An 11,895-nucleotide genomic window follows, 5' to 3' on the forward strand; every position below is an offset into this window, starting at 1 on the left:
AGTTTGAAGCTATTTTAGAAACATTCTCTGCCAGGGTTTCGTGCTCAACCAAAATGCAAATCCCCACCATGGCTTCCCAAGCAAATGAGCTAGTGGTGCTTTTTTCCAGTCCAGCAGCATCTTGCTCTGAGATCTAAGAGCAGCCCTACTGAGCAGCAGCTAATTAAAGCCCTTCCTCCTGCCGAAACCCCAGACTCAGTCTCTCAATGACCCAGTGAGACTTTTTCCCCCTGCACAAGCCCTGGGAGACTCCAGGTTAGAAGCTCTGCCCTTATCCTGCACCACACGGCTGTGCATGTGCCATGCTCTACCCACCCGTGGTACCCAGGGCACAGGTAACATGGAGTGATGGCAGGTTGGATGGGGCTTGGAGCAGCCTGGTCCAATGTAAAGTATCCCTGCCCATGGCAGGGGGTTGGAGCTGGATCAGCTTTAAGGTCCTTTCCAACCCAGGCTTCTGGGACAGCAATGTGCCATCCTCCACAGAGGATGACTCACAGGACAAGGTGTCAGACCAAGCTGTAGATAGGGATGCCCAAAGCAGGGTGAAACCCCAGAAGCAAACTCTTGGAATCAGCTCCTCCAAGGTCACTTTTGGAGAAGTTATTCTTTGGAGAAGAATAACTCGCTGCTGTTACAGACCTACAAGCCTCATTTCCAGAGGACTCTGGCCCTGAGGCACCACTTCATCAAAGACAAACGAATAAGACAAATTTGGAACTTAATGGACTGAGCTACTGGAGACGGTCCTTAGACACATGATGTGAATTAGTTCAGTCTCACAGCTATGCCTGGGGCAGCCAGTAGCAATCTCCTGCAGCAGAGGTGTCCTGCTCAGCCCTTCCCTCCCCTTGCACACAAGGATGCAGCAGCTCCATCATCCTCAGAAACTCTGTCCATGGAAGGGCACTTTGCTCAGATCAGATCGCCCAAAAGGGAAGTTATTCCATCAGACTCTTCAGAAACAAAGTGAACAGAGAGACATGGATAACCCCTCCCATAAAGGTTGCTTTCCCAAAGCACCCTCAAGTTTTCCCAAAGCACATGAAGGCTGAAGCAGCCTGTAACAAAGCTCATCTCCATCACGACTACACAGCAAAGGTTGCTCCACAGCAAAAGCAATGTCAAGCTCTGGGGAGTCTATAAATAACCATGTTGGGGGAATCTTTCAAGCTGTGCATAGTCTTCCATCAGCTTGGGAAAGGTGACAATGCCTTGGCTTACCCTGAGCCACAGCAGCTGAAAGCAGTGAGCACCACAGAGACCACACTGGCACAACCTTGTGCTGCAGGATGGGGAAGATGCTTCCATCCCAGTGAGCAGGACACAGGCTGCACTGGTTTTATCACTTAGACAATCCTCCTCTAGGTTAATGGCAAGTTATGGAGCGTTTCCAAGTGTTTCTTCCTAAGCCAAGCTAAAGTTGAAGCAGTGTAATGAATGCAAAGGAAGGAAAAAACCTAAAACCAAATTACTCAGCCTCTTGGGTAGGCACAATATTAAGCACCAATGACAAGCACCATCATTTTGCTTACAAGGCAAGTGTTAACGGTCCCTGCCAAGTGAAACACCGAGGTAATGATCTCTGAATCAGCCTCTCTCCAAAGCATCGCATTGATAAAGGCACCAGATCTGGAGATGGTAAATAATGACTTTGCACTGCGTCAGGAGCTAATCCACTCAGTGATGCAAATTAAAGTCGTGGGCCACTTCCCCCTCACTCCAGCTTCTGACTGATGTTATAAAACAATCTCCGTACTGGCTCCTGACTCCAGAGCGATGTCACCCAGCAAAGTTGGGTGAAGCCATTCAGGAGAGCCAAGGCAACTTCTCCTCCTCTTCACAACCTTCCTCATTCTTCTCCTATAATTGGGAATCATGAAAACACATCTGTTCATGGGTTAAGAGCGTCAACTTATCGAATGTGCATATTGCTCAGTCCATCAGAATAAAGGTATTTAACTGTTCTCTCCAAAGGTGAAGCTATGACTGTTGCATTATTCCACATGGCAACAGAAGACGGGGAGGAATCTACCAGCACAAGCACCAGCATCGCAGCATGAGGAAGAGGAGGAGTGGCTGAAGGCTGGGATTCAGGCAGCAGAATCTTTTTTAGCTTCCCTGCTGCTGACTAAATATCAGATGTAGGAAGACCAGAGCAGAACTACAGGAAACTGAAGCTTTCAAACATGATCCCCAACTGAGAGCAGAGACAGAGCCCCCCTTGAGCAGTGAGTTATTGCCATTGCCCTCCCTTCGCATCCACCGGGGCTGCCTGCACCAGCATCCCCATGCCCTGCTCAAGCCCAGCAGCTCCAAGGACCTCCCTGCAGAGCCACTCATTATCCCCCTATTTCCCCAACCATCCCCCAAAAACATTCACCTGCTTCCCTTCTGCTTGGAGATCAAAAGGTTCTCTTGCTCAGAAGGTTGCTCTGAGCATGAGCACTCCCACCCGAGGAGGAAGAACCAGATGTCACTGGATGCAAAAGAGCCAGTTTAAGGGGAGCTGCACCATAGCAAGCCCAGTAACCCGCACACACTGGAGCCTGTTCACACTGGCTCTTCTGGCAGGCACTGCCTGGCCAGCGAGGATTAGCAGCGAGCCTGTCCTGCTCGTCATGTTTAAACAAGATGTATAAATCTAGCACTAAAGCAAGACCAAATATGGAAGCAAATTGTTTGACCCAATCAGATCTAACTCGAATGCATTATAGGTATCCTGCAATCAATGCACATCAGCTGGGGCAAGGAGACTCATGCTCCTCTACACCACAAGTCAAATTAGCAAGAGGCTGACGAGGTTAAGGGGGCTCACCCCAAACTCTCACTGATTCAAGTACCATGCTGGGAACTGGTTTGGTTTCTCACATGATGGGAAGAGCAGGACAGCTACAAACAGCCGAGGAATCAGCCCAGATCCCTCAAAACCAACAGCTTGAGCAGAGCTGGGATTGTGCCCCAGGTCAACCGTCAGCCACAAGGACTTGGCCAGCCAAGACACATGGTTCCTGACTGCAGACACCATCCCACCAGCCTGTGAGCACCCCGTGTGCTGACACACACCAGCAAAGCCCTGTGCGGGCAACTGGGGCGTTTAGATCTTCATCTAGACAGCGTTTATCCGCACATAACAGCAGAGTGATGCTTGTCACCACTCAGGTCTGCCTGGCCTTGGACAGCTTCCAGATAGAGATGCTTTATAAACAAGAAGAGAAAGCGGCTTCAAGTCACCTCTTTGCAGGAAGATGACAACGAGTCTCACTCCAGTTTGCAATGAGCATTGGAGCAGTGACACATTTACAGGGAACCAAAGCTACTGATGTGCTGCAGACCAGCCCCTGGCCATGGCTGCAGCAGATGCTGAGATGAACAACCACGGCAGCACACAGCTCCATCTGCACGGCGATGCTGCAGCAGCAGAGCTGGCACCTTCACAACATGCCTTTCCTGCTATAGGGAGCCAGGATCCTTCTACAGGGCATCAGGATCAGCCGTTAGGAGCAACGGTGAGGGCTGGCACACTGCATCAAGTGAGACCCTGTAAGGACTCCTCGTGCTTCGTCCCTATCAATGAACAGTTAAATAATCCTGAACAGGGGAAAAAAGGGCTGCTGCCTGCAAGTTATTATTGTAATTACACAGAATCCAGGTGGCCTACTCCTAAAGAGAACATTGAATTTATTTCACTTTTCCAATGGGGGCCAGTCTAACAGGACAGATAAATCCCTCGCAGCCTGTATTAAGGTAATCAGAACAGAACAGCCGTGCTGCCCCAAGGCAGCCGCGCACCATGGAGATCCCTTCTCCTCAAGGCACAGCCCACACCAGCCCTTGCAGCACATGGGGCCATGCACCCACCCCAGCACCCCAATACCTGGGATGGGAGGTGTTTGCTCACCCCCCCTTATCCCCACCAGCTACAAACCCACGGAAGCGTCTCTCCTGGGGTAGAAGCTGTTGTAGGAGGCAATGGCTTCCAATCGCCTCCCCATGCACGGCTCCGGGGCCGACCAGGACTGAACACGTGGCTGCAGCTCCACGTGGTGCTGCAGGAATCCTCCTCATCCCAGGAATGTGAGCCAAGCGCTTGGCTGCTTCTGCCCCTGTGCAGCATCAGGTGCAGCGTTCCCCAGGAAGAACGCTGCTTCCCAGGAAGCGTTAAAGCTGGCACCACTGATGCTGGGAACTGGTCTGCTTGAGATGAGGCGCTTGGCTGCTACCAACCATCACCCATCCCTCCTGGGGCTTCTATGGAAAACCAGACTCCTCGGTGACGGCTGCTCCAGGCAGGACAGGGCCAGCCAGGGTCAAGTCTCCTGATGACTTAACCAGGGATAACCTCATGCACTGGGGCTAACATTACCCCAGTGGGAGTGAAAGCTCTGGAGAGGCTTTCATCTCCATCCACTGGGTCACTGTCTGGAACACTACAGCATTTACTGCACCCATTTTACACCTCTGCAGCACTATCACCTCTCTGCCTTGAGGGACTCCTGGCCAATGGTCACCACCAGCACATTTGGCTTGGAGCAGGAAGCAGGAGCCTACAGACATCCTTTCCCCAGGGAACATGAAACCCAAGGGACAGCCCTTGTTTCTGTTGCATTGGGAATCCCAGACTGGTTTGCGTCGAAGGGTTCCTTAAAGCTCATCCAGCTCCAACCCCTGTCACGGGCAGGGACCCCTTCCACTGGAGCAGCTTGCTCCAAGCCTCTGTGTCCAACCTGGCCTTGAGCACTGCCAGGGATGGGGCAGGGTCTAGGCACCCTACATCCCATGTCTCTGCTTGGGTATAAGATTCAATTGCAGTGTCCCCCTCCAGGAAGTCCTTGCAGGGGTCCCATTCCAAGGAGTGCAGTGGCTCCAGTATGAGTTTCTGCTGAAACTCCAGGTACCGGACACCAGCCCAGGGCATGAACAACTCTTTGGCCATTCGGTTTCCTACAGCATCATTTAGAAAGCCTGGAGGGTCTCTGGAACACTTTGCCCTTTCTCCTTCCGCTTCCCCTCACCCAGCTCTCAGAGACAGCACCCCCATCAGCAAAGCAAAGGGTGTTTATGCTGGCAACACACAAGGCAACACCAGAACACGGCAATGGAAACCCAATCTGGATCCAGGATCACTGTGCAAGCACTCCAGCTCCTCCAGTTTTGTTTCTATTGCCTTTTCCACAGGGCTTGTTCCCCACAGCCTGCCTTGGGTTGCTGCCCACAAGACCTGCAGTTACCCCTCTCCTACAGGGAGCCTCTTACTCACCTTCTCTAAATGGCTTTAATTCATGGCCTTTCAGAATAATGATTCATGAAGCCACTGGAGGAATGAATTGCTCAGCGCTGCGGATGCCCTTCACCACTGCCCCGTGCTGGCCTTCACACCAGAGCTTACCCTGTGCAGAAGGAGGCCACCGGCCCGCGGCCAGGCTCTGTGTGTGCCCATGTACAGCTCTAACCCTCGGCACAGCTGGCTCCTGCAGGAAAAACCCACCCAAACATTCCTCTTGGGCAAAATCCCATCCACCCACCACTACAAGCATCCCTTTGTCCCTAGCACACATGTTCCATTCAGACCAGGGCACACGCTTTAACACTCCCCTTCTGACCGCACACTACAGTGATGTGTTCCAAGCAGCTCTGGCCTGAACTAAATGATGGGCACAGCTAGCAGTTGATTTCTTAGTCACTGCGATCATGCAGCTCATCTGCTGATCAATCCGAAGGGGACTGGGTGGCATTGACAAGTGTCTCGAGCATTTTTAGACTGTTGTCTTTTCAGATGCAGTTTGTAGAGTGAGGAGCCATGCTGGGAGGGAGGGCAGAGTGCACCAAAGGGCTGGTGCAGCTCCTCTAGCTTGAGTTTCTAGATAAAACCCCATCAGTTGACAGAACTCACACTGAGTTTGGAGAGGAGACTCAACCCCACCTCCTGTTCTACATCAGATATCAAACCCTCAAGGTCTTGCTCTGTTTTGCAGCCCCAGCATCTTCTGCTGGCACCGAGACCAGTGAGCATCCACCCACAGTTACTGCTAGTGCAAGATGCCCTGCACACCCTTCCAGGAGCCTGTGTGCCGCAGGGATTTGTAGGATCATATACACGTGAGCCGGCAGACGTACAGAAATGCCTGCACTGTTTGCTGAGATGTATCCTTAGAGACAGCCCAGGCATTAGATTCCCCTGGAAGACTCAATACACAGAGAACAATCACAGCAGAAGCTCTATACTGGGGTGGTTTAAACCCTGCAGTGGAGTCACAGCTGATAGACACCAGTTAGACACGATGCAAACCCTCCTGCCACCCCCAAAGCACCCAAACTCCGCAGGGGCAGCCCTGAGACCCTCTGCCCAGCCTCCTGGTGCTGACACTGGTCAGTGACAGATACCCTGGGAAGGAAACAGACCTCCTCATTAGGAAGCCCTAACATCATTTCAGGATGACAGCTACCTCGGGAGATAGAGAAAAATCTACCATGCTCACTGCAAAGGGGGAAGGAAAAGAGAAACTGCTTGCACAGAGAACCCTTCTGTGCTGTAAGGAGACACTAACTGAGCTCAACAGATCAAGTGATCCCTGCTGAACGCCGCAGGCACCAACCCAGTGCTGTGAGAACCTTCCACAGGTCCAGATTTCCTTTCAAACCAGATCCACTTCCGCATCCATTCCTCTGAGCTGAGCTGCAGGTGTCTGTGCAGGCGAGAGCAGGGCTACAGAAACCAGCTCAGGCTTTCAAACAAGTCTTTGAATGAGACCTGAGCCTTCAACCAGAACATGAAGGGGCTGCATCTTCCCATTTCCCCTCAATCAACTGTATTCACAGCTCTGCAGAACCGCAGACCAGCTGATGGCTGCCGGGGACCAGATCAACTTCCCCTTTTCCTTCCTACCTGCCCCAATGGAGGGAGATCCAGGCTCCAGCATCAGGAATTGTATTATCACTGCAAGGAGCAAAAAAACCCCACACCCTCCAAAATGATGTTTCCAATTTCTGCAGCATTATATAATTAGCATCGTTTGTGTTGCAAAAGTAATTGCAGTAACATTTTTAATTAGTCTATTTGAACACTAACATTCCTCCGGCGTGCATAATATGTTGACACAAAATTACTGGGTTGGAGGCAACTCTGAAATGATTGGAGTTTGTTTTGCTTTTGTTTCTCACTTGCTTAATACAGTCAATAGAAGCGCAGGCTGGATGTCTGCATGAAGCTGATGGTGAGAACCCAAAACCCACAGCAGCAGGAGCTGCAGCGAAGACCAGAGCTGGGCTGGGTTTCACTTCCGTCTGGAGGGCAGCGGTGGGGGAAGGAAGGGTGGGTTTGAAGCAGACAGCAAGAGAAACACTCACTTGGAAGGTAAAGCCTGGGCAACGTTCGCCGGTGGCTTGGGTTTGGTATCAAAGATTGAGTTGTGAGCACACAAAGCGAAACGAGAGCCCTGGATTTGGGAAGGAAGAGTTGTGTTTGGTATGAAGTTTGGGAAGAGATTAACTCTGAAGAGCATCTTGGCTTGCTGAGCCGTAACCAGGGATAAGAAGCAAACATTTCACCCAGAAAAGTTACTGCATCCTGTACTACACGATGCTTTTTTTGTTTCCCTTAAGGAATCACATTCTTCTTTCCAAGACCTTTACTTCTTCGCACACGTGAGCGCAGTAACAGATGCTGGTTATTTTTTGCTCCTAAGTGAGAACTGGGCTGCGCGGCTCTTTGCCTTTACATGCACACCTCTTCCCGAGTTCTCAAGGTGGAAGCCAAGCCCAGCCCAGCCACTGGGATCCTGACTCTGGGTTAAACAAACCCAGCTTTCAGCAAGGTGCCCCCTCATAAAACCTCCATGCACCAGGTACCCTGATCTACAGGGGACCAAGCACTTCTTGAGCAGCAGGAGAAAGATACCCCAAGGATGCCAGGAGGGAACATGAGCAGAGCAGACGGAGAAAGCTGCCAGCTCCCAGAAGCAGCACATTCCAAGAATGAGACCAAGAATTTCCCTCTCGACAGCTTTCAAACCAGCTCCTGCAGCATCCTCAAAGCGCTCGAGTGAGAAGTGAGTAGCGAGCAGCAAAGCCATCGGCTGTAATTTGGCATCCTGCAGTAGTGAGGGCCTGCTACCTCCCTCCTCACATGGTCCCTGGTAACGGTATCGGACAAAGGGATCTTGAAACCCGGGAAGCGGAGAACACATACACCCCCTCTTTGTTATTTATGAGTTCACATGAGAGCTCAGGTACCTCCCAGCTACCAGAGAGCCAGAAACCTGCTCCGTACCATGGGCTGACCCAGCCAGGAAAGATTCCCCCAGGAAGAGCTGGACTTCCAAGGACATTCACAGCGCTTTACCCTCCCAACATCCACAATACATCAGTGGTCGTTGTTAACCTGCAAGAGCCAGCCCTGCTCCTCGGGGCAGAGCTGCTGCTGCCCAGCACAGCACCGCTTCTGGGCTCTGAAGAGAGATGTTAGCCCAGGAAGTCTTCAGATGCATAAGAAGGAGATGGTATACAAGGATAAGAAGCGGATTAGCAGGCAATTAAGTGGCATTTGTGGTATCTGTTAGTACTTCAAGCTACAAAGTGTCAGTTTCTGCCAACTTCCTGCCAAAAGTCACAAGTACTGAGCTAATTACCAAACTAATTATTGCAAATGCCCTAGAAAGAAATCAGGGCACAGGTGAAAACCCACTTAGAGCAAGCACAGCAGTAGGAGACAGCTCAGGAACGAGACAGGCACACGCCTCAGCTGCATTCCCAGCCATCCCTCTGAGGAACAGGAGAAAACAGTTGGGCAAGTTGTTGAATTCAAGCTGCATTCGATAAAGAGAGAGCTCGACCCTGCAGTCAAAGCTGACTGCAAGCCTGCAGGGCTGAAGGGAAAGAGCCCCTAAGGAACAGCTAGTCCTGAGGGCTGCAGAACCACCGGAGCCTCCCGGGGTAGCTGTGATTCCCAAGCAGATGGCAGGCGGCACCGACTTCTAGCTCGTGCTTGACTTTCCAACCTGGAAGCATCACACATGGAGCCTTCCACTGAGCGGCACCAGCCCTGCGAGGCTGTCACTAACGAGAATCGCACCCACAGTGACCCTCGCTAACGAGAGCACTTCCAGCAGGGACCTCAGAGCCCTGCACAAGGGGATGTGCATGAAAATCCGCTTTTGGGGAAGTGTTCAGGGTAAAGCTTGCTCTGCTCTGCACGTCGCAGCCTGCAAAATTTCCCACTGCAGCACAGTAACGGGGTTTTCATGTCTGTAACAGCGGAGTAACCTGGAAAGGGGCTTCTTAGGGTAGAAAGGTACATTGCAGACACCTTCAGAGGTGTCAACAAGCTATCCTGCAGGCTCTTAAGGCAGAAGGGTAAGTCACAGACCACACACACATGGCAATCCCACCGCACTCCTGCAGCCTCACAGGGCTCCAGCTCCAAGATGCACACGCCGGGACCACGCTGTTTGACATCCACGAGCTGGGGAAGCTCTCCCCATCTGGAAGCCAACTACTGCGTGTTAGTACATTGGTGAGCACTATCACAGGTACCATTTGCTGACCTCACACAAAAGACTGGCTGAATACTGGTTAAAAGCTTTAAAGAATAAGCCCTGAGGCATGTGCACAATTACAGGTTTGGACAATAGCTCCTAATGGCTGGGAGAGAGACTTGAAAAGGCTCCAATTACCCGATAATGAATGCTATAGGTAAAACTGAGGGAAGCACTGGGCATGACACGGGAAAACCCCGCCTGGCAGCACACGACCCCCCCTCCAGTTTTTCTAGCACACTTCACATTTGGGGGCATCGTGTTTGCACAAATCCAGGCGGTGTGAGCTGCAAGCACCATAAGGGAAGTCAGACAATTAACGCCTGGGTGAAGCTGGGAAGACCCACAGCAAAAGCTGAGCTGCACAAAACTCTTCTGAGTAGCATGACCGCCCAAGTATGAAACCTCAGGTGCCAGGGGAAGCTGTGACCTTGAGAAACACCACTAGGACACGGTTTAGTCTCCACATCTGCTTTCCTCTGCTTGCCAGCACCAACCCAGTCTTTTCGGTGGGGGTTTATGAGGCAGCAGGGAAACGTTTTCGGTATTTTAAGGTTATACTCCTAAGGATTCAGAGCTGTTTAGACTGGACTAGGCTTACACTGCTTGTAGGAGCATCTGCAGAGATGCTCCTGAGAGCACCCAAGACAAAGTCCTTCCGCTTGCAGGCACAACGCGGGCAGAGGTGCCCCCCAGCCCCACGAGCTTTAGTTCTGCACCACACCATACCCGGGGGAGGGTCTGTTTTCTGCTTCGGATACAGAGGAAAGCTGCCAGGATGAGCTGTTCTTCAGATACCAGAGCTACAGCACGTTTATTTTCATGCTAAATACCTCCACTCGCGATTCAGCCACCTGCCGAAATAAAACTCTGCCCCGAATACTCCCGAAAGCAGAATTTCACTGCCAGAAGCTGCAGCACCAGCCAGCGCTGGCTGAATCCCCTGCCCCGACCCTAACCTCACTCAGGTGGGACCCACAGCATCATAACAAGGACTCATCACCGGCACCTGAGACCTGCAGCTGGGCGAGCACCGAGCAACCGGGCACAGCCCCATTAACCCGCCCCGATTGCCCGAGGGGACACCACAACATCCCAGAGCTACCAGAACAAAGAATTCTGGCTGTAGTAATCCCGAATCTATTGCAACACATTCGGTTATAACGCCTATCACTTCGCGAGCAACACATCGAAGCCGTTCAAGTCCTGCCGGGGCTGCACAGCCCCAGTCTGGCACTGCCGCTCCTCCGTTAAAACACCCGGGTTTGGGTTAAGTATGCTTAAAAACAATAAACTTCCCTCTGCCTGTTCCGGGGGGACGTAGCTGAACTCTCGGGCCCTTTTTCCCTGCTGGCGGCAGCCAAACGGCTTCAAAGCACCTAGCGCTTGATTGAAAAAATGACGAAGCTGCTTCCCCGGTGCCCGCGGGTGCTGCCCGCCGGCCCCAGCCGTGATGCTCGGACCCACTGGGGGGACAGATACTGAACCCCCACGTTCCCGGCAGCGCAACACTCACCTTGGCACTGGAAGCCCTGCTTGCCGAAGCCCCTGCGGAGAGAGAGGCGGTGTGAGAGCCCAGCCGAGAGACAGCGGCCCTGCCCGGTGCGGGGAGCGGCACAGGGGGGGCGAGGGGAAGGGATGCCCGGGGAGGGAGGGGGGGTCCCGGCGGGGCGCTCACCAGATGAAGTCGGTGCAGTGGCTGCAGAAGGTGGGCTGCTTGAAGAACCGCGCCGTGAACTTGTGGTTCTTCACCTCGTGCACGTTCTTCTGCCGCAGGGCACCTTTGCGGGCGAATCGCACCGGGCCCTCCTCGCCCTCCGGGCCCGGCGCTGCCGGCGGCTCGGCCATGCTCTGCGAGGGCTGCCGGCCGCCGGCTCCACTCGGTTCGGCTCTGCCCGGTGCGGGTCTGACCGGCTCGGTGCGGCTCGGCTCGGTCCGCCCGCTGCAGCTGTGCCCGGGTCTCGGCCGCGCGCACCGTACCTCTGTCTGCAGCTGGCGGGAGGCACCGACACACACCCAGCGCACCCCGCCCCCTCATTTACATACAGCTTCAGCTCCGCCCAGCTCATCTGCATAACAAGCCACGCCCCCCTCCCAGCGTCGCGTCGCTGTCAGACAAGCCACGCCCTCTGATTTGCATGTTGATTTGCATAGCCCGCCCGGGGAGCACGCAGCGGTCGAGGCCGGGAGAGGCTCCGCCCATCGGCTCAGTTGAGTGCAGCATCTGCATCCCAGACCCGGGCTGCCCGGTCCCACCGGGGGAACCGGGGAGGGACCGCGGGGTGACCGGCAGCGACACGGGCAGCGGTGCGGGCAGCAGCACTGGCAGCACTGTCAGGACTGGTGTGGGCTGCATTGTGGG

At 53.3% G+C, this 11,895-nt stretch overlaps 1 protein-coding gene across 2 annotated transcripts in view; it reads right to left on the minus strand.

The window, feature by feature from the left end:
• Window positions 1-11,499, minus strand: part of PRKCB (protein kinase C beta) — a 105,083-nt gene extending 93,584 nt beyond the window's left edge. For both annotated transcript variants that reach the window (XM_080619253.1, XM_080619252.1), the window contains exons 1-2: window positions 11,212-11,499; window positions 11,050-11,081 (exon numbers count right to left, since the gene is read on the minus strand). In XM_080619253.1, the coding sequence (XP_080475379.1) occupies window positions 11,050-11,081; window positions 11,212-11,381 (202 nt within the window). In that variant the 5' untranslated portion in view covers window positions 11,382-11,499. The remainder of the gene's footprint in view (window positions 1-11,049; window positions 11,082-11,211) is intronic.
• Between the last annotated feature and the right edge of the window lie 396 nt (window positions 11,500-11,895).

Source organism: Psittacula echo, assembly GCF_963264785.1.
Source record: "Psittacula echo genome assembly, chromosome: 5".
Taxonomy (NCBI): domain Eukaryota; kingdom Metazoa; phylum Chordata; class Aves; order Psittaciformes; family Psittacidae; genus Psittacula; species Psittacula echo.